General features: G+C 44.2%; 1 protein-coding gene across 1 annotated transcript; it reads right to left on the reverse strand.

Moving 5' to 3' along the window:
* Nucleotides 1-657: 657 nt before the first annotated feature.
* On the reverse strand, nucleotides 658-22,219 carry LOC116975899 (vesicle-associated membrane protein 8-like). Its single transcript, XM_033025278.1, has 3 exons — nucleotides 22,033-22,219; nucleotides 8,054-8,212; nucleotides 658-3,349 (listed from the first exon to the last, which is right to left on the reverse strand). The coding sequence occupies exons 1-3, from the start codon at nucleotides 22,033-22,035 to the stop codon at nucleotides 3,206-3,208; spliced, it is 306 nt and encodes a 101-aa protein (XP_032881169.1). The 5' UTR covers nucleotides 22,036-22,219; the 3' UTR covers nucleotides 658-3,205.
* Nucleotides 22,220-27,420: the final 5,201 nt, after the last annotated feature.

Raw genomic sequence — 27,420 nt, forward strand, 5'->3', positions numbered from 1 at the left:
CAGTTCGGATTAGTCTTCAGACAAAGAAATACATTGATAAAATTCATTTCCTTGCAGGTCATCTTTTGGTTATGTACAGAAAAAGGATCAAGGTTCCCAGCATAGCATCGGTGAGCATGAAACTGCTACAGATGTACCTATCGCAGCTGGCTAGTTTTTGACAGTGGTACTTATGCCCTCCGATCTCTTCTGAGGCAAGGGCACCCCAGAGCAGTTAACACATCCACCTCTGCCATGGATAACCTATTGGTTGTGTGTTCTCAAGCAACCATACTTGTGCATTTGGCAATAAGTCTAACTTAACGATCCTTTGGGAGGTTGTGGGGTCAAAGTGCATGTCTTTCTGGCTACATTTTTGTGCAGTATGTGATTTGTACAGATGCAATAAAAACATTTTTTATTTTTTAAAGTCACTGGTTATGATTGAGTGAAGTGAGAGTTAAGCAGTTTTCTCTTCTATCTACTTGGTATCTATTACCTAACCAGAGAAGGCAAGCAAACTGCTTAAACCAATGTTACACCAAGTATTCAATCAAGAAGATTGTTAATCAGCAGATCTAGAAACCATGGAGCTAGTGTCATCGGGTGATCAATAGTTGGAACGTGTAAATTCACCATAGGCCAACCATGTTTTGAAGAAAGTACAGACTACGACAATTATTGTGCTTTTATTTTATTGACCTGGTGATCTCTAGATGTACCTGTTGGTCAGAAGTTCAATAAAAATAATGGTTTGAGTCAATGTGAAGTAAACACCACATTTTTTAAGGGGAAATGCAATAGAGACGAACAAATCTTTGAATGTTGCAGATCAGTTGAGAAAGTTGCAAATGGATCCGTGGCATTTTAATGAAGCTGATCAAAAACAAAATACATCTAAATAAGAAGTGGGTATGGAAGTGAACCATAGACTACATATCCACAGTACAAAGGCATGATGAAAATACATTTATGCAGTGAGCAATAATGAATTGGGAATGCACTGCCTAAAACCATGGAAGCAAAAGGAATTTAGATGGACATGAAGCAGGACTATTTGGGAAATAATTTACTAAGTAATTGGATAGGTTCTTTTGAGGTACCAAGAGCAAGATGTTCTCCATTAATGAAACATAATTTAGTGGAATGATCACCACCTTTTACAAAATTACACACTTGTTTCCATAGGGTGGGGGAAAAGGATTACATGCTGAGCTGGTATACACAGATTTGATACTGTAACTTGCTATAGAAATCTAGTAATAGGAAATATTTGCTTAACATTCCTACAGTACCTGTGTCCTGCTTGCTGTTTAACAGGTTAACTGTTTGGGATCCAACAACACTAATAGGATAGTAATGCTGACCGCGAGAGTTTGAGCTACCATGTGATGCATGTATTTTTACATAGCTTTAATGTGGGCTGACGTTTTGACTTGGTATTATCTTATATGTACCATTGTAGCATATTGCTTCAAAATGTTTGCATTTCCATTTTGAAGTTATTTTATTGTCATGCGTACCGAGGTACAGTGAAAAGCTTTTGTTACGTGTTAACCAATCAGCAAGACAATGCATGATTACAATCGAGCCATCCACAGTGTACAGATACATGATAAAGGGAATAACATGAATAATGTTTAGTGCAAGAAAAACATCTAGTAAAGTTTGGTCAAATATAGTCCGAGGATCTCCACTAATATAGATAGTAGCTCAGGGCTGCTCTAGTCATTGGTAGGATGGCTCAGTTGCCTGATGGGGAGGTGTTTGTTTTCACACTTCTATACATTCTGCCAAATGGGCGAGGTAGTGGCCGAGGAGCGCCTCGTCCTTGATTTAATGGCTTTGTCATGTTACAGGCTGAGAACATCTTTCAACCCAGATACGGATTTAACACTTATTAAAGTCACTTCAGTTACCATCCACAAACTATGTGACTTGTTCTGCTATTTGCACTTTATCAGTTTATTTATTCATGTGTGTATATATTTATATCATGGTATATGGACACATTTATCTGTTTAGTAAATTCCTACTATTTTCTGTGTGCTTAAGCAAAGCAAGAATTTCATTGTCCTATACAGGGACACCTGACAATAAACTCACTTGAACTTGAACTTGTTCTTAAGATTTATTTGACATTGAAGCAACCCTTAAGATCTTCTCTACAATAATAATCTATTTTATAAATGAGGTGACTGAACAAGTAGGCTAAATAAACTGGATTATAATGTATCTATTTAAAGTTATACATTTCCAGATTATTTTTTTATTATTCTTCCTGTTTACTATCTCCCCTTCCTAATTCCATTTTGCTTACGCCAAGAAATCTATTGAAACAATGAAGCCAAGTTCATATTTGTTTGGTAAGATCCTGCACGAGGTTTGATCCAAAGTTATAATGTATCATTGCTGGATGTTTTCTTCCTTCGCTACTCTTGTTTCTCTTTACATATCTCTTCCACCTACCAGTTCTGTAACAACACACTAGAAATCAGCTATTATACATCTCAGTGGGTAAAGAGAAAGAAACAGTTCTAAAAAACAATATTCATGGATATGATGAATGAAAATGTTTTCCTCCCTAGACCTGCAACAGGCATGTTCTGTAAATTCAATTGACTTTAACTGGGTTAGAAATTAGGCTGCAGCAATTGTGCTTGATATCTTTTCTGTGCTTTTGTGTACTTTCCAATGCTCCCTACTGGAAAGTGCTTGCCAAGGGATATCATGATGACTGGGCCTATGCTATACTCCTGTGTGGAAATGAAAACTGTAGTTCAATTGCACTGTAACATTTATCTCAGTAATACAATTATGCAGATTGATGAGGAAATTGTCGGCGCCAGACACTTGTGTACTGCCAAGGAGAGGTCTGCTGTGTGATTTTACCAAGTTCTATGCATTCACTGTACTAGGTACATGTGACAATAAAGTATCTGAATCATTGAGAAGGAAATTTACACGGGGAGAAGGGACAATAGGTCTTACAAGGATTTCAAATGGCATGTACAGTACGTAATATTGATAAAGCTATCTACACTTCTGGGAATGTTATTTCAAATATTAGTAGTTGTATCACCCATTAAAAAAATATTTTACATACATCAGCTTGGAAAGCTGATAATTTATAGTATTTAATACACATACCAGAGAAAAAAATGCATTATATATTTACACAATGAAATTGATTGAAACTAGTCCTGGCAGTGGGAGTCAGGCAGACTTATGTTGGGATAACACCAGTAGCAAGGAGGATGATGAGGATGACGATTATAACCACGATTACTACAAGGATAATCATCATTTTTGTGTTTTTCCACCACATCTTCCTTGCGATTTTTGTGGATGTTTTCTGAAAAGAATCAGCCTGAAACAAAGAGGATAGGAAATTCAGATTATTGGTGTAGAATGTGCCAAGATGGCCTCATCACATTCATCCTCAGAACAGATAATTTGGGATTTGCATTTCAGCAAAATGGAGAGATAACAAAAATCCTCTGAGTGACCCCTCAGGCAATGCCTCTGGTAAACAGGAGCCCGGCTCATGTGGAATAATCAATGTTAATGTTATACATTTGTGCCTACTGTCCATACCCAGTTGGGGATAGTTGTGCCTTTTTGCAATTAGTCTGGGTGCCTTATCTTTATGGATACATTCCTCTCTACCAATTTGTACAATATCCAGATGCAGAGGTCCAACAAAAGCACCTGGCTTTTACAAATGCCAGATATTTGTGCCTTTTGCAGTTCCATTTCCTTAACTTAACTGAAATGAGGAGACAAAGTTTGGTTTGAATTATAAAGCAATTTCTTTCCTGGTCTGGTAAAATGTATGGAGTATGATCAAGTCAAGTTAAGTTTATTCGTCACATACAAATACGAGATGTGCAGTGAAATGAAAAGTGGCAATGCTCGCGGACTTTGTGCAAAAAGACAAACAAACAAACAACCAAACAAACTATAAACAATCATAAACACACACATATTCTGGACATCTGAATTTCCCTGAGGGCATCAATAAAGTATTTATTATTATTATATTCTTTTACATATTAAATATTGGAAGGAAAAACATTCAGTAAAGTTAGTCCCTGGTGAGATTTACAGTCCGAATGGCCTCTGGGAAGAAACTCCTTCTCAACCTCTCCGTTCTTACAGCATGGCAACGGAGGCGTTTGCCTGACCGTAGCAGCTGGAACAGTCTGAATCACAGTTCATTTGGTAGAGCTTTAAGGAAAGCGTTAGCTCGACTTGGTGGGTTGGTTTATTTACACAAGATATTTTCTATCTAACCCACCCACATTTCTCAGCTTTTTTTTGCTGGATTTAATAGTATATATTTATATTATGGTATATGGACACACTTATCTGTTTTGTAGTAAATGCCTACTATGTTCTGTGTGCTGAAGCAAAGCAAGAATTTCATTGTCCTATACAGGGACACATGACAATAAATTCACTTGAACTTGAACCTTGTAGTCTTGCTTATTGAAATCTTTCTGCTGTAGAAAATTAGCTCACTTTCAGACCGGTACAACCAGTAGAGCTACAAATGAAACCTGTCGGGATAGAGGCCCCTATAAATTAGCTTCCTGCAAAGAAGAACACACTGAAAGGGCTTTGTCTGTAGGGCCAGCTGGAGCTCCCGGTTGCAATCCACTTCCCATTCCCACACCGACCTGTCCAGCCTCAGGCTCCTCCACTGCCCGAGTGAGGCCACCAGCAAACTGGAAGAACAGCATCTCATATTCCACTTGGTAGCCTACAACCCCACGCCATGAACACCGAATTCTCAAATTTCAGGTCCCCCACCATCACCACCTCTTTCTTATCTACTAAGGTGCTCTCATGCACACATTACTTTCCACTCATCTCACGTTACTCCCCCCATCACCCAGTACCAGGGGCGGATCTACTATGAAATTAATGAAGCTTAAGCTTCAGGGCCCCTAATTTTTTATGGAGCCAGAAGGCCCCAGAAGCGATTTTAGTCCAGATATTGTTCCGATTTAAATCGGAATTCCGATTTTTTTGTTTTCCTTGAAATGAATCTGGTTTTTCACCTCGACTAAACTTCACCTCACACTTAAACCTCAACTCACTAAATCTCGCCTCGACTAAACCTCCCACCTCACACCTAATTGCCGCCTCTCAAGAGCTCCCACGGGGAGGGGCTCGGGCTCGACATCAAAGTCAGCGCCCCTCCCCTCCCACCGGCTCTCTCGCGCAATACGATTCCGATCCTGGCTCCATAAAAAATTCAGAAATACAACCTCATTTTATCAGGCTGTTCATAGTCTGCATGCAATATCTAATCCACTTCTCAGCACTCTAGTTCCCTGAAAAGTGATAAACTGTCACGATGCTCCTCATGTATTGTGCAGGGGCAGCAGGAGTGGGTTCCTGAAATATTGTCCACCCTATGTTATGTAAAACAGTGTAACCAAGTCCAGTTTGTTCCCAGCATCATTTCACCATACACACTTGGTTAAACACTGTCAGCCACCAATCAGTTCAGGTGTAGTCAATTATTCTGATCTGCCTTAGGGAGATATTTGGAGGCTGGTTCTGTTTCAGTTGTACTTGATCATTGTACTGCCACGAATCTATAGACTACCCTCTATTTAAACATCTGATAAATTGGCTGCTGAATGCACCATCTACTTAATCAGCATCAGGTCCTTTTCTTCCTCACTGCAATTAATTTCTAGTTAAAAAGAAGCCGGTGTCTATTTTCAATCGGTGTCTAATTAGGTAATGAAGCCCATATCCCACATGTTATCCCAGCACAGAACACAATCCAGCATGGCACCTTCCTTGTTGAATACACAAAACACTGATTTAAAATTATTCAACAATCCCTGCTGTTTATTGTAAATCTATCTATCTATATCTATATCACTAAAAGTCTGTTCTTGACCGGTTTTGGCCATCTGTGCTGCGATTTCCGAGAGAACGCCGCCACCTACGGCCGTCATTTTTGGCCACCTTGCTCAGAGCCCCGCTCCGTCGTATGTGTGCCGAGGATTTTTCCCGTCGATGAAAAATGACAGAGATATTAATGATTTTACAAAATTCCCCATTCTCTCTGCTGCCCCTGCTGGCAGCAGGGGGGAGGGACTATAAAACCAGGAAGTGGTGCGCCTCAATCAGTGTCTGCAAGCTGGAGGAAGGCAGAAGGTCACGTTTCTCTGAGCTGTGAATAACACTGAACACATGTCTACTCAAATGTAAGTGTCCTTAGTGGTTCTAAAACACTTGCAGAATGTGTCTATTGGTTCTAAAATGTTTGCAAAAAGTGTTTATTGGTTCTAAAATGTTTGCAAAAAGTGTCTCTTTTGGTTCTACAATGCTTGCAGAATGTGTCTTTTTTGGTTCTAAAATGTTTTTTAGGTTCTCCCCCCCCCCTTTCCTCTTCCCCCCCTCTCCTCTCCCCCCCCCCCTCTTCCCCCCTCTCCTCCTCCCCCTCTCCTCTCCTCTCCCCCCCTCTCCTCTCCCCCCTCTCCTCTCCCCCCTCTCCTCACCCCCTCTCCTCTCCCCCCTCTCCTCTCCCCCCTCCTCTCCTCTCCCTCCCCCTCTCCTCTCCCTCCCCCTCTCCTCTCCCTCCCCGTCTCCTCTCCTCACCCCCCTCTCCTCCCCCCCTCTCCTCTCCCCCCCTTTCCTCTCCTCCCCCCCTCCTCACCCCCTCTCCTCCTCCCCCTCTCCTCTCCCCCCCTCCCCTCCCCCCCTCTCCCCTCCCCCCCCTCTCCTCCCCCCCTCCTCCCCCCCCTCTCCTCCTCCCCTCTCCTCCCCCCCTCTCCTCCCCCCCTCTCCTCCCCCCCTCTCCTCCCACCCCCTCTCCTCTCCCCTCTCTCCCCCCCTCTCTCTCCCCTCTTTTTCTCCTCTCCATCCCCTCCCCCACAATTCCTCCCCTAAACCCCCTCCCTCCACACACCCCTACCCCCTTCCTTCCACCCTCCCTCCCCCTCCCTGCTCCCCACCTCTCCCCCTCCCCTCTCAGCACACCCCCTCTCTCCCCCTCTTTTCCCTCTCTCCCCCGTGAGTGCAGGGGGGGGGGGGATAGTTAGTTGTGTGACGCTGCATGCCGCCTCCCCCCCTCTCCTCTCCCCCCCCTCTCCTCTCCCCCCCTCTCCTCTCCCCCCCTTCTCCTCTCCCCCCTTCTCCTCTCCCCCCTCTCCTCTCCACCCCCTCTCCTCTCTCCCCCCCTCTCCTCTCCCCCCTCTCCTCTCCCCCCCCCCTCCTCTCCCCCCCCTTTCCTCTCCTCTCCCCCCCTCAATCCTCTCCTCTCCCCCCCCTCAATCCTCTCCTCTCTTCCCCCCTCTCCTCTCCCCCCCTCTCCTCTCCCCCCCTCTCCTCTCCCCCCCTCTCCTCTCCCCCCCCCTCCTCTCCCCCCCTTTCCTCTCCCCCCCCTTTCCTCTCATCACCCCCCCTTTCCTCTCCTCTCCCTCCTCTCCTCTCCCCCCCTCAATCCTCTCCTCTCCCCCCTCTCTTCCCCCCTCTCTCCCCCCCTCTCTCCCCCCTCTCTCCTCTCCCCCTCTCCTCTCCCCCCTCTCCTCTCCCCCCCTCTCCTCTCCCCCCCTCTCCTCTCCCCCCCTCTCCTCTCCCCCCCTCTCCTCTCCCCCCCCTCTCCTCTCCCCCCCTCTCCTCTCCCCCCCTCTCCTCCCCCCCCCATTTCCTCTCCTCTCCCCCCCCTTTCCTCTCCTCTCCCCCCCCTTTCCTCTCCTCTCCCCCCCCCTTTCCTCTCCTCTCCCCCCTCAATCCTCTCCTCTCCCCCCCTCTCTCCCCCATGAGTGCGGGGGGGGGGGGGGGGGATAGTTAGTGTGTGTGACGCTGCATGCCGCCTCCCCCCCACAACCGCAGGTTGGGGGAACAGACCCAACGGGTCTGCACTTGGTCTAGTCATTTGTTATAAATTATCACCATAATTGTTCCTCTCACGTAAAGGCATGGAGACATTACTAGAGATCAGCATGATCAGCCTTATATTAAGGCAATCAAAGGGAAGGACAATGGTGGGAATTCATTCAATAATCAGGCTATTTATTTATTGATAATGCCCTCGGATACTGACTGTAGCTTGGAGATCATCTGTTTTAATGATGAGGTCATCCAGCTTCTCTCCTCTGTCCAGAACCTTTTCTATATTCTGTGTCATGATTCCTTTTACATCATTCACTTGGCTCTGGAGATTTGAAAAACTTTCAGGGCCTGGATCCACGCTGTAGCTGGCCTGAAATGAAAAACAGAACATCCACATTTAAAAAAATATAGCTCATTCTTCCGAAAGCCCTGAAGCCACTGCTGTAAAGAAATGAGAGCCAAATTCTCTAATTTCAAAACCAGCAGTGTTAATTGACCAGTTAAATGGAGATGCATGCATGTTGAGCTATAAAGCCCAGAAATGTTGGTGAACAGGTTCAAAGACAATAGAATTATAGTACAGGAAACATGACGCGTTAGCACTCCTACTTGGCCCATATCCCTCCAAATCCTTCCTATCCATATATCTGTCCAAATGTTTTTTGAAAGTTGTAATTCCATCCGCTTCTGTAGTGGAGATAGACACAAAAAGCTGAAGTAACTCAGCGGGTCAGACAGCATCTATAGAAAAAAGGAATAGGTGACGTTTCGGGTTAAGACCTTTCTTCAGATTGTCTGTCTTCTTCAGGGACACTCCAGCTTTTTGTGTCAATCTTCGGTTTAAATCAGCATCTCCAGTTCCTTCTTACATGCTTCCTCTGGTACCAGCTTCCTCTGGTAACTCATTCCAGATACAAACTACCTTCTGATAAACTTGCCCTTGAGATCCCACTTAAACCTCTTCTCTCTAACCTTAACCTTATGCCATCTAATGTTTGAATCCTCTACACTGGGAAAAAGATTGCGAGCTTTAATTTATCCATACCTCTCGTGATTTTGTATTGTTCAATAATACACCTCATCTTCCTAAACTCTAAAGAAAACTGCCCCAGCCTATCTATCCTCTCCTTACAACTCAAGCCGGCAGGTTCAGGTAACTTTATCTAAATCTCTTACACACTCTTACCAGTTTAACACATCCTCCCTTTTGCTTGGCAACCAGAAGTGCACATATTACTCCAAGTGTGGTCTCACCAATGACTTTTACAGCTGCATCGTGTTGACCCGATTTTGGGCTCAATATCTTTTCAATGAAGGAAAGCACGCCAAATGCCTTCTTTACCACACCGTTCATCTGTTCAGGGAGCCATGCACATGTTCTCCCAGATCTCCAAGTTGTGCAACACTCTCCGGAGCTCTACCCATTACTGTTCAAGTCCTACCCAGCATTGAATCTTTTCCATTATTTTCCTCTCCTGTTTTAATTCACTCACTCAATCGTGGGCTCCACCCTATCATGGACATTCCCCTTCTTCTCTTTTTCTTCACATATTTAATTTTTGGCTTATTTTCAGTTCTGATGCAAGATCATTAACTTGAAATGTTATCTATCATCTCCCCACAAATTTAGATTGACCTGCTGAGTATTTCCTGAGTAATAAATGCTTTTATTACATGAAAGGGCAGGTATATATATAGAACTTGTGAAACTTGAATGATGCACCTTTTATTTCATATGCTGAGTCATGGGTCACCAGGAAGTCTGAGCAGTCAGACAATAGCATTTTTAACCCCTCTGCCGGTTATACACTTCCCAGTATTACTTTACAGTGAAAAGGAGAGAAAAGTAATCTGTATCAAAGAGCAGACCCATCATTCACCATATACTACCATGCCAAGGTTGAGTATTGTTCCTGTACTTCACCCAATCATTCTTCCTGTTTGTAAGTTGCTTGATAATGTAACCTGCGGCCTTTTGGAGAATATAACAAGCCAGAAGAGTTATCTTATATTAACCCTTTGGTAGCCATTAACAAGCAGTGTGAGGTAAGGTAGCTAGGCAAACTACCTCTTTCATCTTTTTCCTTCGTAACCACTCTATGCATTCACTTTCCATCAAAACAGAAATGCTCAGAGCTAGTGGAAGAAGAGAGTGGCTTTGGGCACAGAAGAAAGCCGAGGCTGACATAACCAGTTATGGGTATGTTGGGTATGGCCACTCCATTATTTTGGACTCAGTAACTGTGTATTTCCATATGCAGTCGGGTATGGCCACTCCGAATGGCCTAGAACTTCTGAACCTGTGTCAGGGCAAGATCCTGATCTGGTCTTTGCACCATGTGGTGAGAAGCAGCAAAATTGTATTGGAGGGGTAGTGTCAAGAAGGTGAAGGTGAAAATTAAACGTCTGTTCTCAATATTTACAATTGCCATCCATTATATTAGTCGAACACTGGGAGAGACATTAAGTGAGACATTAACTCCCTTTGCTGTAATTAAGTCCATAACATTCAGTTCACGATGAGCATCCAAAGGATGAATCACCACCCAATAAAGATAGTGATACTGTGCACATTCATTGCCATGGCTTCTGTGAGATGCAAGGCCACCTGCAAAAGGTAATGAAGGTTTTCCACATCCGTGGAGTCATTCCTGATGAGAGCAGCTCGGAAAATGTAGGAGAAAAGAAATGGGCAAATAAGAGATTATCTGGCACATTAATCAGCAACTGGCACTAAGGTGAAATGGAAAGCAAGGTTACAGAGATAACTGTGCTCTTGCTTCGTAGTCATTGTTTGCACAGCTTTGCATGATAGGGAGTCGGATATACGCAGAAATTGGTGCAGCCATCATGATGTGACATTCCACACTGCTGGGGTAGCTGCAAGTCTTATTACAAATGGAGATGGTACTTTTTTTAGTTTAGTTTAGAGATACAGCACAGATACAGCACAGCCATTCGGCCCACCGAGTCCACGCTGACCACCTGAAAACACTTCGCAGGCAAAATCCGTGGAAGACATGGACAGGTATTTCGGGTCCGGGCTCTTCTTCAGACTCACTGCTACAATTGGGAAAAAGATACAGGAATTTGAAATCCAGTCTGAAGAAGGGTTCTGATCCAAAATGTCGCCTGTCCATTTCCTCCATAGATGCTGCCTGTCACACTGAGTTCCTCCAGCACTTTGTGTTTTGCTCAAGATTCCAGCATCTGCAGTTCCTTGTGTCTCCTTACTACACAAACTATGTCAGCTATTGATATTAAAATAATTAAAAAGTACATTCCTCCAATACACCCCCCCCCCCCCCCCCCCACCTCCCCAACCATGGTAGCTCATGAATCGTCTCACAACTGGTTTTAAAACATAATTAGCTGTGGTTATGGAAATTGAGTCCCTGTCTGACCATGCAGCTACTGAATTATGGCAGTACCAGGTCAAACAGAGCAGATGGAGTGTGGAGCATAGTTTTCTGAAAAATAAAGAATTATGCAATGAAAATGTTAATCCTTGAAAGAGTAGCGGACCAGGCCAGATTCTGCATTTGTCCAGCTGGAAGTATGTGAGGTAACAAGAGCTGTCTGACAGTGGGTGGCGCTGCTCCTCCCTGTGCACTGTTGTTGGGTAGGAACAAGACAAGGAGCATTGATCATGGGGAGAGCGGAGCAGAGCACTCGCTTACTCCCATTCTGATAGGACAAGTCACATGTCATCTATTGTTTGACTTCTGTCTTTTCATTGTTTCCTCTGGGGACAATTAATCTGATTAAGGGTCCCGACCTGAAACGTTGCCTATGCATGTGATCCCTGCAGCTGCCTGACCGACTGAGCTACTCCAGCAGTCTGTCTCTACTTTCTTTAAACCGGCATCTGCACTTCCTTGTTTCTACATTGTTTTATCTACTGGAAACTCTTCACCAAAACTCCTCTCTCCTCATCTAGAGGCTCACATCAATAATGGCTCAAACTCTCATTTACCAGGAGGAAAGGCTTCCTGATGACCCCAAACATCTCCTTGCTCCATGGATCCACATTTCCTCTCTTGTGCCATTGTTTATAGATGGTTTTTGTTCCATCTCCACTCATGCCCCATCATAGTTGATCCTGCACACAAGACCACCCTCCTGTTCCCTCACACCCATTCCCGCTTCCCTGCGGTACAGCCCGCTTTCCAACTTGTCCCCTCCCATTGTTATCATTTACACTGCTGTTCTTTCACTTTCACTATGACTGCCCTCTCATACCGCTGTCCCAATCACCAACCTTCACCTCTTTTCCAATGTTCCTAAGTGTGATTGTCATCTAAATTGTGCTATTTAATCCTCTATCATTTTTCAAATTTATAGGGTGTGGGCATTGATCACAAGGTCAATATTTACAAATCCCTCCAGTAAGGTTTCCATAGTGCCACAGAACCAAAACAGCTCTTCTCAAAAGTCACAAATGGCAAACCACGTGAACGTGACAAGTAAATATTCCGCTTGCATAGCTTGCAACGCAATGGTATGAATAATGAATTCTCCAATTGTAGGTAAATCGAACCTCACCCCCCTCCCTTCTTGCTCCACATTCTCTTTCTTCCCACCACCCCATCCTCCCCCCGATCTCTCTCCAAAGCTCCACCTGGACTCGTACCTATTTCTCCCTTCCCCCTCTCCTTCCACTTACATTCCTTCCTCCAGTTTCACAATTCACCTCTTCAATCCTATTGTCTCACGCCTTCTGTCTTTTCATCTCTGGTCTTTGTCCATCCATCTCTATGAACCCCCCCCTCCCCTCTTACCTGTATCAACCTATTACCTGACAGGCTTTGCCCAGCCCCTCCCAGCTTTCTTCCCTCCCCCTACAATCAGCCTGAAGAAGGGTCACAACCCGAAATATCACCTATCCATCTTTTCCCGAAATGCTGCCTGACCTGCTGTGTTACTGCAGCACTTTATTTCTTTTTTTGTAAACCGGCATCTGCAGTTCCTCGTTTCTACAAATGAACAGTTTCCTGGCTTACTCTTCAACAGGACTGATGCCTTTGACTCCATTGACCTCATAATTGACTGAATTGTATCCGTAAATGGTTTAATGGTTTTGTAATGCTGTGTAACCAAAGCTATGGATGTGGTGGAGAGATAATTTTGGAGTTTGGAATTTGTCGATAATTACAGTCCCAATGTTGCAGATATGGGAGTGATTGTTATTGTCCTTTTCCAATTCTGATTGTGTTGAAAATTTACTTTCTCTCTTTGCTTCACGTGGTGTGAGTGGAGATTTGTTGGCAGGTTACTTCAAGGATTGTGGTTGGGGTTGGGGAATTGTTCAATCAACAACATGTAATTACTGCAATTGAGCTGGACCGGCTGTAGAATCTGGATATTCTTGTCAAATGACTTTATTGGATTACGGCAGCAATTGGTGTTGACGTGTCAATGATTCCTAAGATTCCTAAGGGCCCTATAAGAGTCTGGTTAATTAAGAAAGGGTAACAACACATATGCAACTGTATAACGCTCGTCATTATCCATGGGCATACCGAATCACTAAATGCACATAGTGCCTTTGACATATTAGAAGCTTTAAAGAGGCATTTTCAAGCAATATTTGACATTAAAGCATAAATGGAAATATTGAGACAACCAGAAAAGGCAGGTTTTAAGAAGTGCATTATTTTAACCATTAGATACTGTATGTGGTTATACAATACAGGACATTGTGCTGTCTTCATTCATTTACCAAATTCCATTTGCTTAAATATTTGCATTGTGTCAACATGTCATCAATTTTAGAATTCCAAACATTCCATCCATGATAAAAATGGAGAGGTTATTATATCGAGCTCTGCCCCTTGGTGTCAGTGATAGGGGAACTGGTGTATAGTTAAAGTTGAGCAGTTACTTGGGATCAGGGATTACCTGCTCCACAAAAAGAGACACAAAGTGTTGGAGTAATTTAGCAGGTCAGGAGGATCTCTGGAGAACATGGGTAGGTGACGTTTCCGGTGGGGATCCTTCTTGATCTGAAGCATTCCAACCCAAAATGTTGCCTATCCATATTCTCCAGAGATACTGCTTGACCTGCTGAGATACTGCAGCACTTGGTGTCTTTTTTTGTAAACCACCATCTGCAGTTCCTTGTTTCTACATTACTTACTCCACTCTGGTTTTGTGGTTTCCAAGGTGCCCAAGGAGGCCAATGTGGAACTGTAGACTTCCATAGATAGACCGGGGAATGGCTGATAGTGTGGGGGTATGGGAGTTCATGACAAGGTCTCCTCCTTCCACCATTTACTCAGGATGTCTATATAGTCCCAATGCACAGCTTCAAGTTCTCAATATCATCTGGCATCATCCTTACCTATTTTGAGTAGTCACAGGCTAAAGACTCACAAGGGGTCAGTGGGGATGTTGCATTTCACCGAGGAGGATCTTTATACATCCTTGTATCTTTTTCTGTGTCCGTCTGGTAATCTCCTCCCACGGCAGAGCTCGGAATCGAGCAGCTGTTTCGGGAGTCTGATACTGGGATTGTTGATAATGTGGCCTGCTCAATCTAGCTGATTGAGAGTTGCTACGACCTTAACTTAGCAAATATATCCTTGGTTAGAATGCACAATGACGACGTATCAATAACGGGTGCAAATAGTTCTGTAGATTAAAAATGTAGGACGTCATTGGAGTATAATAATCAGGAAGTTATGTTGCAGCTGTATAAAACTTTGGGTTAGGCCACAATTGGAGTATTGTGTGCAGTTCTGGTCATCACATTACAGAAAAGATGTGGAGGCTGCGCGGAGAGTGAAGCAGAGTTTTACCACGATGTTGCCTGGATTAGAGAGTATTTGCTATAAGGAGCATTGGACAAACTAGGATTGTCTTCTCTGGAGCGTCGAAGGTTGAGGTGCCACATGATAGAAGTTTATAATAATATGACGGGCATAGATAGGATAGACAGTCAGAGTCCTAGGATGGAACTGTCAAATGTACAGGGCAGAGCATAAAGGTGAGAGGGTAGAAGTGGGATACAACAACAAACTTTAAGAGGCACATAAACCATCACATGCACAGGCACGAAGTAGATCACAGCGATATAGACCACGTGCAGAGAGCTGGGATTACTGATAGAAACATAGAAACATAGAAAATAGGAGCAGGAGTAGGCCATTCGGCCCTTCGAGCCTGCACCGCCATCAATATGATCATGGCTGATCATCCAACTCAGTATCCTATACCTGCCTTCTCTCCATACCCCCTGATCCTTTTAGCCACAAGGGCCACATCTAACTCCCTCTTAAATATAGCCAATGAACTGGCCTCAACTACCTTCTGTGGCAGAGAATTCCAGAGATTCACCACTCTCTGTGTGAAAAATGTTTTTCTCATCTCGGTCCTAAAAGATTTCCCCCTTATCCTTAAACAATGACCCCTTGTTCTGGACTTCCCCAACATCGGGAACAATCTTCCTGCATCTAGCCTGTCCAACCCCATAAGAATTTTGTAAGTGTCTATAAGATCCCCCCTCAATCTTTTAAATTCTAGCGAGTACCAGCCGAGTCTATCCAGTCTTTCTTCATATGAAAGTCCTGACATCCCAGGAATCAGTCTGGTGAACCTTCTCTGTACTCCCTCTATGGCAAGATCTGGCATCAGGGTCAGCACAGGCATGATGAGTGGAAGGACGTGTTCCAGTGCTGTATTGCTCTTTCTCAGGGCAGCGTCCTGGACCCAACCATCTTCAACTGCTTCATCGATAACCTTCCTTCCGAAATAAGGTGAGAAGTGTGTATGATGTCACAATAGCCAATTCCATTTGCAACTTCCCATGAATGAAGCAACTCGGACTGCAGGCAGCAAGACTTAGACAAGATTCAGATGTGGGCCCATAAATGGCAAGTAATATTTGTGCCACACAGTTGTCAGCAATGATCATCTCCATCCATAAAGAGTTTACCCACCTACCCTTGATATTCAATAGCATTATTGTTGTTGAGTATACCACCATCAATATCCTTGGGGTCACCAATGACCAGAAACATAACTGGACAAGCCACATAAATAATACGACTTTGAGAGCAGTCAGAGTCACAGAGTTTTCCAATATGGAAACTGGCCCTTCCGTCCAACCGGTCCGTGCCGTCCAAGATGCCCCATCTAAGCTTCCCTGTCCTGCCAGCAACTGGTCCAAAATGCCGCAGCGAGACTCCTGATGGGCACCCGAAAAAGGGACCACATCACCCCGATTCTGGCCTCTCTCCACTGGCTCCCTGTGCGGTTCCGAATAAATGTCAAGATCCTTCTTTATGTTTGCAAAGCTCTTAATGGGCTTTCCCCCACCTACATCAAAAGTTTGCTTACCCACCACACCACCTCCAGGTCCCTCAGATCGGCTGACTTGGGGTTACTGCACATCCCTCTGAGGGAGGGCTATATGTATGTATTCATGTATGTACTTAATCTATGAACCATTGTTGTATAACGTTAGTATCTCCACCAATGTAAAGCACTTTGGTCAACGAGAGTTGTTTTTTAAATGTGCTATAAAAATAAAAGTGACTTGACTTGACTAAGCTGGTTCCATTTGCCTGCATTTGGCCAGTATCCTTCCTATCCATGTACCTGTCCTAATGTCTTTTAAATGTTGTTATTGTGCCTGCTTGAACTACTTCCTTTGGCAGCTTGTTCCATATACCGACCACCCTGTAAACCTGATCACTCTGAAAAAGTGGTCCTCGGGTTCCTATGAAATCTTTTCATCTCACAAACCTATGCCCACTAGTTCCTGATTCCCCTAATCTGGGAAAAAATATCTGTATTTAACCTAACTATTCCCCTCAATATCTTATACAGCTTTGTATGATCACGCCAAGTTTTCTGTGCTCCAAGGAATAAAGTCCAACCTCTCCCTAGAGCTCAGGCTTGGAGTTCTGGCAACATCCTCGGAAATCTTCTCTGCACTCTTTCCAGCTTAATGGCATCTTTCCTCTAGCAGGGTGACCAAAACTGAACACAATACTCCAAGTGCAGCCAAAGATGCTGATTATCCAGTGATATCACCTCCTGATGCACCAAGGTCTTTTCACCATCTACTAAACACAATTTGGAAATGCTCTGCACTTGCCTGGATAGGTGCAGCTGTAACAATCCAACTGGATAGGAATTCAATTAAAATACATTTTGTCAGATACATGGATAGGAGGGATGTAGAGGGCAAGGGCCATACTCAGGGACCAGCCCAGGATGTCAACTTTGTTGGCATTGGCAAGGTGGAGGGGACGGGTCAGCTTGCATGCAATATAGCTCAATGACTCCATGACACTTTAATTTTTCCTTCCTTCCAACATTGCAGTGTAATCTAATTGCTCGCCCAGGCTATTCCGAAAGCCTTTTCCAAACCTGAGATCCCCACCACTTGCAGGTTTCTCCTCCATGTGGAATGCCATTTTGACTTGGAAATTACTTCCCATTCTTTCATCACCGTTGGGTCAGCGGATCTCCCTCCTCAACAGCACTGTGTGAGCTTGAAGCACCAGAGAGGTTCACAAAGGTGCTCCACCATAATCTTCCCATGGACAATTAGTGTTGAGTAATAAATACAGGCTTTGTCAGCAATATCAGATCTCAAAAATGAATTAAAAAATACAGTGCATATTATTTTAAATTGGAAGTTAAGTCTTCATCCACTCAGCAGGTAGGTTAAGTGATGTCACGTGTAGTTAAATTAATTATTCAAATTGTCAGAACATCTTGTGAATAGGATTGACGTCAGGTCTGAATATACCTTCTGGACTTTGTTGCTGCTGCTAGTAAAAGGCAACTCCCACCAAAGATCATGGTTTACAAGTTACTGCCTCAACCCATCGCTCCTCATGGCGTAACTCCTCACGGAGTCACTTTGATGTGCCATGAAAGGGAAGTGTTGAAAGATTAACCACTCCCTAATGTGCGTGGGGACTGAATAGGGTCAAGGTGAAAGGCCATGAGTAACTCCGTGGTTTCTGCTTCCTTCGTAACTGAGAGGTCAACTCCATCGGGCACCTTTGGATGGGAAATGAGGGTTTGTAAAGGGGGAATGCGAAACAAAAAGAAAATTAGACAAAAGATTTCAGTATTTAATTCTGTATCCTTTTGTTTTCAACCTTGAACTGACTAGAGTCTTTTTTGACATGCTTGTGCCTGCTTTAACTACTTCCTTTGGCAGCTTGTTATATATACCGACCACCCTGTAAACCTGATCACTCTGAAAAAGTGGTCCTCGGGTTCCTATGAAATCTTTTCATCTCACAAACCTATGCCCTGCTTGTTTTGCAATCTATCCAATGATTTATGTTGAGTGTTCCGTGATTCCGAGGTGAAAGGTGTTCAGCTCAGCACATGTTTTCGAGATGCACTCTGAGTGATAAAGGGTTTGAGGAAACAATATTGCTTGTGTGTTCACAAACTCACAAAGCAGTGATGCAAGTTGCCAGATCTGCCATTGTTACACAAAGCTGTTCCCATTCTTTTACTGAAATACCTTACAGGCATTTTTTCCTGAGGACATTCTTGTTTACGATGCCCCGCTCACACACCTGTGCCCGACAATGTGTGTCGCTGCAATCCAGTGGAGCGCTAACAGCGAGAACACAGAACAGAACGCTTGTTTTCATCCTGCTTGTGGCCCTTATTCCAGCAGTTGCTAACTTTTGCAACAAACATGGACAAACTTTGAGATTGTGCCATTAACACCGTGGAACTCCCGCACTGCCTTGAAAATTCATAACTTCTTGGTCATGTACTTTGTGAGGCAATAAATGATAGAGTATTCATTGGTTTAATTACTTGTACACTCCTTTGCTCGAAGGGTAGAGAGCTACAGTCAGAGAGTTATAGCACACAGGAAAGGGCTCAATGGTCCATGCCAATGTTTAAATCCATCTGCATTAATATTTTTGCTTGCATTAGATCCGTATTCTTCTATGCTTTGCCTATTCAAGAGCCTGTCTAAAGGGGCTGTCCCACTTGGGCAACCTAATCCGCGAGTGTAGAAGAGTTTAGGCGAGTTAAAAGAAAGTGTCATGGTCGTGTTGACTCGCCGAAGTAGAACACCTCCTACGACCTTCCTCGACTATGTATAGAACCTCCTACGACTATGTTGAAGACCTCCTTCGACTATGTAGAAGACTAGCTTCGACTATGTACGATTTATTCGAGGATCTCTGGCAAATTGGACCCCGAATAGTGGAGAGTGAGGACGACCCCTTTGGACCTCAGTCGACTACACCGAAAACCAACTACGAATAACGACGAATGGCTACAGCTCAAATGATCACCTTAGAAAATGACGTCATGTTTGCATTTTTTGTTCTATAAAATGCCTGCCAGATTTTTAAAAAAATCATTCCGAGCCATGCGTGCAAAGAAGGAACTGCAAGGGAGGATGGCAGTAAAAATACAACTCTTGCTGCTGGCAGCAGCCCTTTTGCTTCTGCAGCCTAAAGGCTGAAGGGCAAGAACAAGAGTGAAGAGGAAGCACAAGAAGAGGTCTCAGTGGGTGAAGCGCACTGAAGATTCAGGCTTGGATAGTATGAGAACCTGATAAATGTCAGGATATTCCTTCGCCTTTTCCTCGAACAATCTGCGCTTCTTGTCCCTGTCCCTGTACTCCTCGTTTTCTTTATCGTACAGGATGGCATTCTGCTGGAACCATTCCACAAGGTCTACCTCCTGCTGCCCGTGAAGGTATAGGGTATAACCTTCCTCCAGCCCTTCCTCACCACCAATGGGGCATCTGCCTCTGATGCTGTGTCAGACACAGCAGTAGGGGCTGTTCTGCTGCCTTCAAATGAGGCAGTGAAGGATGGGGTGGTGGTGGGGACATTGTCTACCTCCCTTGTCTCCTCCTCCTCCTCCAGGGAGCTCTCATGCAGGGCTTCCTCCTCCTGCACTCTCACCTCCTGTGGCATCTCCTCCTGCCACTCCTCCTCCTGGGTGGGCAACACCTGCATGGCAGGTTTTTTTTGGGGTTGTGCCCTGCCCCTACGCTGCTGCCTTTTTGGTGCCATCTCTAAACAAGTGTCTCCTCCAAAAAACTCTCCAGCTATGAATGAACATGCCCTGGAATGACAGGGCATCACGTGCTGCTGTTCACATTACCTTTTTTTTTATACTAACCTTTTTTTTCTCAAGGAGCTATTACCTTCGACTACCTTTGATTACCTATGATAGCATTACGACCTACCATGACCTACCTCGACTAAACCTACGAGTAAAAAAGTATCGATTTTTTCCATGGCGACCTTTTTTAACTTGCGGGCATTTTACAACATGTTGAAAAATATGCCGCGACCTAACTGAGGCCTCAAGTACGCGGGGACCATTCTCGAGCATGAAGGAGATTACAAACATAGAAAATAGGTGCAAGAGTAGGCCATTCGGTCCTTCGAGCCTGCACCGCCATTCGATATGATCATGGCTGATCATCCAACTCAGTATCCCATCCCTGCCTTCTCTCCATACCCCCTGATCCCTTTAGCCACAAGGGCCACATCTAGCTCCCTCTTAAATATAAACAATGAATTCACCACTTTCCAAATGTGCTGCTATCCCATCTTTAATAACTGACTCCAGAATTTTCCCCACCACCGATGTTAGACTAACTGGTCTGTAATTCCCCGTTTTCTCTCTCCCTCCCTTTTTAAAAAGTGGGGTTACAAAGACCTCCTAGGACCTCGTGTCGACCATGCTGCAAGTATGAGTCTAGGGCAAACTCGCCAGAACTCGCGGATTAGGTCGCCCAAGTGGGACAGCCCCTTAAGTGTCTCTTAAACATGGCGATGCATCTGATTTCACTACCTTCTCTAGCAATTAGTTCCAGATATCAACCACTGTTAATGTAATATATTTTTCCTGAAATGATCTTTAAAATTCCTTTCTCTCACATTAAACCTTTGTGCTCATAGAAAAAGCTTCTGGCTGTCCACACTATCTGTTTCTCATAATTTTAACGGACCTCTAGCAGGGCATTCCTCAGCCTCCTTCACTTCAGCAAAACAAGTTCTCCCCAAAACTAAAGTCCTCCAATCCAGGCAACATCCCGATGAATCTCCTCTGTACCCTCTCCAGCCTAACCACATCTTTCTTATCGTGTACCTATAAACACATATTTTCTGATCTAGTTTTATGTTGTTAATTCTTGCAGCCAAAATAAACCACAAAGAAACCAAAAAATAGGACAAATTAAATGTGGGAAGAAAGAGAGGAAGAAAGTCTCGCGAGAGATAATCAGAATAAAATCCAGTTGTGTGCGATGGTTTATGTGACAAGGAGGCTCTCTGCTTTCAACCATATTTACATTTCTGATGATTTGATTCCACAATTGTAAACACTGACTGCAGTTTTGCTTAATCAAAATCAAATAAAAAGTAGGTAGTCGCATATAAAGATTCAGTTCTTGGACCCCTCCTTTGGCTTTGTGGTGACCTCACCTTGTAACAAAATACCAGAATGTACAGTCAGAGTGATCTTTGTCAAACTGTGCTTTGGCTGATCTAAACTGGGTGTGGAGGAGGGGAGCTGCGACAAGCGGCACCAATGTCTCCAGAGGTTGGTAATGAAAACAGTTCACATCCAAAACACACTCGGGGTTGAAGACGGCTGTTCCAACAAAACAAAGAGGCCGTCGATATCCCCTGTGAACAGGAATGCCCACTTGCACCTACTCCTTGTGACCATGGAAATCACTGCCAATATATAGCCTCGGGAAACAAAGGTGGGCAAAAGTAACAACTCCTGTTATAACCACCGTGTTTACTGTTTCCGGCGTTAAAACAAGGATCAATAAAGTCTGATTGAGTTTGTGCTTCTGAGGATCTTGGGAGAGCGTTAATGACTCACTAATGCTTCGGTAGGGTTCAAGCTGCAGAAAGCAAACTTTCTCAGCCACAACTCTGCTGACTTATTTGTCTCTGTGGAGACCAAATATGTTGGTCGATTTGAACTTTACGAGAGAACGAAGACGGTGAAAAAGTTTTGCCAAGCATAGAGGAAGAGAAAAGTAGTGCCAAAAACAGCCATTTCAGACAAAGCTTTGTTGCATTCGGCTTCAATCTTTGAAGAAAATCTCCTGCTTCCTGCACAGTGCGCTGAAAATTGTCAGACATTTGCAGCCAAATTTAGTCCTCACCAAGAGACATTTTGATATTTAACAAAAATATGCCCCAAACTTACCATTGCTGTCTGTGAAGCAGTCCCCACTCTCTCAAATTAGTGCGATGGAAGAAAAAATGTTGAAACTGCTGTTTAATATTTAACTCGGGTTACCAAAATTTCACCCAAGGGCAGCCTGTAAGCAGAGCTGCGCTGAGCTCTTTCCCTCCTCCTTTCACTGAAGCTAATGGAGTATGGGTGCAGGTACAGCCTATTACTGAGTACAACCATGGCAACGGGGACACAGGTGAGGCTCCGCCTGCTCGGCAGGTGTTTACGACACTGGGTAGGTTTGCCCACAGGCTGCAGTGCATCCTCTCCACCCTTCAGTAAGTTCCCCATCTGCCAGCGCTGCAGCTGATTCCAACTGGTTATTGCTACAAGGCGGGAGTTCTGCCCACAGTTGTTAGAAATCCTCCTTTTAATGAGAAGGGCTGAGCAAAGTTTGCTTTCCAAGCTGAGGAATCACTGATGGATAGCAAACAAACCCAAGGAGACAAAGGAATGGGAGACAGAGACATCACACAAACCAAACTCCCTTCTATTGACTCCACTTACAAGGTCAGCTGAATAATCAAGGACGAGTCGTGTCCTGACCACTCCGTCTTCTCCCCTCTCTTATCAGGCAAAAGGTATAGAAGTGTGAAAATGCACACCTCCAGAATCAGGGGCAGTTTCTTCCCAGCTGTTATCGGGCAACTGAATCATCCTACCCACAACCTGAGAGCAGTGCTGAACTACTATCTACCTCTTTGATGACCCTCAGACTATCCTTGATCGGACTTTGCTGGTTTTACCTTGCACTAAACGTTATTCCCTTATCATGTATCCATACATTGTAATCGTGTTTTGTCTTTCTGCTGACTGGTTAGCACGCAACAAAAGCTTTTCAATGTACTGAACATGACTTTTGGGTAGGGACCCTATTCTTCAGAGGGGAGGCAGCTGGTAGAAAGAGATGAGGGGAAGGGGTGGGGCAAGAGCTGGCAAGTGTTAGGTGGTGTGACATGGCCACCTCCCTCGGTTGCCGCTCCGATCCATATTTGGCTGACAGGCCAGGAGAGGCCAATCCCCAGCTTCATTGCTAACAGCGGTCCGATTATCTGATATTGGTTGGCACCTTGAATCTTGTCAGCCTACTCCCTATAAAAGTAAGAGAGGGGGGAAGAAAAGGAAGAACATTGAGGAAAGGGCGGAAAAATAAAGAAGGGAGAGAAAGTGAGGAACCTCCCTACTAGCTGTGTTCACCTGTTCAAGTTCAAGAAAGACTGAGCCACTGGGACAAACCCAAGACCACCAGCGCCACCAAGTGGTCAAGACTGGGCTGCTGGGAAGAAGCCTTTAGACGCCAGTGCCCATGGAGAATGAGGGACTGCACCCACACAGAGGCAAAGACTGAACAACTCTAGGCTAATTCACAGACCGCCAGCACTGCCTTTGCAGACCCAAAGCTGAAATGCCTGGATAAACCTGAGACCACCAGGCATCCTCTCGAGACAAGAGTGAACTGTTGGAATGGACAATAAACAATCGACAATAGGTGCAGGAGTAGGCCATATGGCCCTTCGAGCCAGCACCACTATTCAATGTGACCATGGCTGATCATCCCCAATCAGTACCCCGTTCCTGCCTTCTCCCCAAATCCCCTAATTCTGCTATCTGTAAGGGCCCTATCAAGCTCTCGCATGAAAGTATCCAGAGAACCGGCCTCCACCGCCCTCTGAGACAGAGAATTCCACAGATTCACAACTCTCTGTGTGAAAAAGTGTTTCCTCATCTAAATGGCTTACCCCTTATTCTTAAACTGTGGCCCCTGGTTCTGGACTCCCCCAACATCGGGAACATGTTTCCTGCCTCTAGCGTGTCCAAACAGCAGAAGCCGGAGATCACCATGCCTCTTTTTTCGAGACCTGGACTGAGCTGCCGGGACAAGCGGGGCTGGCCAATGCCACTGTACATGTGCCCAGATGGTGAGGGATGGTGCCGCCATGTGGACCTGGACTTACTTACTGCTGTAAATGAAATATATGTAAGTTCACCCTACTGCAGTGTGGTCACTGTTGAACCCGGTGTCATCCTTGCTGCCACAGTGGATTTGGATGAGAAAGGGTTGCTTGGCACATGAGTCAGGTGCGGAAGAGGTGAGATAGTAAGCAAAGGTTACAGATTGTAAGTAGAGAATGCAAAAGGTTAAGATGTTGTAATCTGATAAGGAAGGTGTGGAGTGAAATGTAGAACCAGAGGAAGGGAAGACTGATGGATAGGGAATGGGGTTGGGAGGAAAAATAGGGGATTTGGAGTAGGAGGGGTGGGATGGATATCAAAGCCTGCTGGATCATCTGGTTGATGGCCATTTAAATTCCCATTCCTATAATGACTTTCTGCCTCGACCTTTTCACTGACAGTGAGGGCACACAAAAACTGAAGAACTGCACCTCATTTTCTCCTTGGGAAGCTTACAACCTACCCAGTTCTCCACTTTCAAGTAACCCCCAGATCCCTTCCCTTCTTATCTACCCAATTCCTCCTCCCTGCTCCATGCATACACCTTTGTTTCCACTCCCCTCCTTCCCCCGTCCGCCTCCATCACCCAGTTCCTTTCCCCTCCTTCATCTCTCTTTTTTCCCTTCTTCATCTCCAAACCCCTCTCCATTGCCAGCATCTGCACTTTCTTCAGAAACCCCATGAACTAGGAGATCGCTCCAATTATGTGAATGAGTTCATGGAGGCCGACATCTTCGGCATCAAGGCCTTGATGATCCCACATCAGTTGAGGTGGAGTGGGTATTCTCTGCTTATGCCTGATGCATGAATACCAAGCCCATTGCCGTATACCTGCCTCGTCAATGAAGAAATGAAATTAATGCACCCTCAAGGCAAACAATGAGGAGTTTTGGCATTAACAACACACGGGGAGACAGTGGCCTGGAACAAAACTGACGTGTGAAGATGCCACCACTTGGATTGCATGTTTAGATATTGAATGGTGTAATGAAGTCCTGGTCGTAGGAAATTAATGGGGTCACCAGTGGGAGTAAATAGTGAAGCTGAATCCTGTGGTATTTTCACATTAGATATTTTCTTTATCCTTCAGTGTTCTTCTCTTCGCTGCTCAGTGCTAAAGATTTGCCGCTCATCACCCAGTCATGCTTGATTTCTAGTTAATTTTTTTTGTGGTACTTTTTTTATCATCAATGTTGCTGATTTAACATTTGAAATAGTGAGTAATGTTTTGTATTAATTACATACAAACCTCAGCATGTTTGCAGTCTGGAGTCGTATTTAGAATTTGTATTTATGAACAGGAGATAACTCTTCACCATTACTGAGGCGCCATTTTCCAAAGCTGATGTGGACTGGATACATGCATTAATATTTCAAACCTTGAAACTTAATTAAATACCAGGGCTGAAAATGAACTGTCCTTGGAAGATTGAGCTGTGCTAAGTTACATTTTTTTTCATCTTAACTTCAATTATAACAAAATTGAATTGTCTAAACTGAGTACTTTCATCAAAGAGGAAAATGATAGTGAATGAGTGAAATAATTTGCATTGAATTTAAAATGCAAGCAGACAAGAGGGATAAGATAACTCTACGTAACTAAAACAATGAACTTGTGCTCTTCCGGTTTGCGCGGTTTTCCTATTTGCGCACAAACGGTATGCGATAGCGCTACAATTTTTCATCTACTCACTCCCTGTTCTCCTGTGCTGCAAGTGCAACAAGTTTTGCTCCGATCAGTAGTATATTGTAAAAGTTAGCGAGGTTTAAAAATCTTAAAAACCGCGCTGCGCAGATCGATCTCCTCTCCTGCCAGTCAGCGACGTGCGGATTGATCTCTTCTCCTGTCACCCCCCGTGACGGTCCGCCCCTTCCTGTGCCATCGCGTCTTTACTGGAGCTGAGGGATACTGTGGGTGGCTGGCGGAGGTCTCCAACCCGACACAATTTTTGGAGGGACCAGAAGCGGCCCCGTGCGGAGTCGGAGATGTTGCCAAACTGAAAGCGGAGAGTCTGATCCCTTATAGAGGAAAGCGTCCAGCACCCGCTGTGAGTCCCAAACGCACCATTAGCTTTCCTCACTGCCTGCTGTACCTGAATGCTTACTTTCAGTGACTGATGAACGAGGATCCCCATATCTCGTTGTACTTCCCCCTTTCCCAACTGGACACCATTCAGATAATAATCTGCCTTCCTGTTCTTGCCAAGTATTCCAATTAGAAGATTTTATATTTGTCATGATCCATAGCATGCTCCTTATCTGTTGAACTTTAGGTGAAGATTACAAGGGCAAGTGACTCAATTGAGTATTGCTGTCATTGCTGTAATCCAGTCTATAGGAATATGTTACGGCAACAGTTCCATATTTTACGTAAGCTGATGAATACACATGTTATCAGTAAAAAGAAGTATAACTTAATAAAAATGACAAATTTAGAATATTAAAAAACCTGGCGCAGCGGTAGAGTTATTGCCCTACAGCGCCAGAGACTACAATACTGACTATGGGTGCTGTCTGTATGGAGTTTGTACGTTCTCCCGGTGACCATGTGGGTTTTCTCTGGGAGCTCCGGTTTCCTCCCACATTCCAAAGACGTACAGGTTTGTAGGCTAATTGGCTTGTAAATTGTTCCTACTGTCTGTAGGATATTGGTAGTGTGCAAGGATCGCTGGTTGGCGTGCACTCGGTGGGCTGAAGGGCCTGTTTCCGTGCTGTGACTCTAAACTAAACTAAAAGTATAATCTCAAAAATGTGGTGTTCCAGTGGAATTGTCTGGACAGCACTCTTCAGCATTCCTTGTACAAAATCATCTAGAATATGCAATCATCTACACAATCATCTACACAAGGGCTCTGTTGCCAAAGCTCTGCCTACATGAATTACATTAAATTCTTATAATAACGAATGTAGGCCATACTCTACCAAAATAAACAAGTTTTAATATAATCTTCCACAAAATGCTCTCCTCCAGTTTAGTTGTATATCCACATGTACAACAGCACAGAAGTATTAATGGACTTTAGCACTACATTTAAGCTGTATTGTCCATATTCTGAAAATCACCTTCACAGTATTAGTGTGTCAGGAGAATGCTTCAAACTGTGCCATGAATAGATAAATAAAGGCTCTTGCAACTCTTTCGGAACAGTCCAGAGTCCATCTGAAAACTGAGTTCAATCAACCCTCTTTCTATTGGATACAAATTAAATATTTTCTTTAATTTCAATTGAATAAGCAATCTTTCTAAAATTAAAAAAGTACAAATATTACTTTTTAATTATGCATTTTTGCTGATTCATTAATTTGATTGTAAAATCAGTGACCCAAATAAGTGATTTTGACAATTGATACAGTTCATTGAATCTAACCATTGACCTTATTAGTTAAACCATTAATCTTACTCAT

The sequence above is a fragment of the Amblyraja radiata genome, chromosome 1 (genome assembly GCF_010909765.2).
Source record: "Amblyraja radiata isolate CabotCenter1 chromosome 1, sAmbRad1.1.pri, whole genome shotgun sequence".
Taxonomy (NCBI): Eukaryota; Metazoa; Chordata; class Chondrichthyes; order Rajiformes; family Rajidae; genus Amblyraja; species Amblyraja radiata.

Bases quoted from the DNA above. Each gene is read 5' to 3' on its own strand.
- LOC116975899 (XM_033025278.1), bottom strand. The intron at 3,350-8,053 runs GTCAGTATCCGA...TCTTTGTTTCAG, and splicing joins CAGATGATCTCCAAGCTACA to GCTGATTCTTTTCAGAAAAC.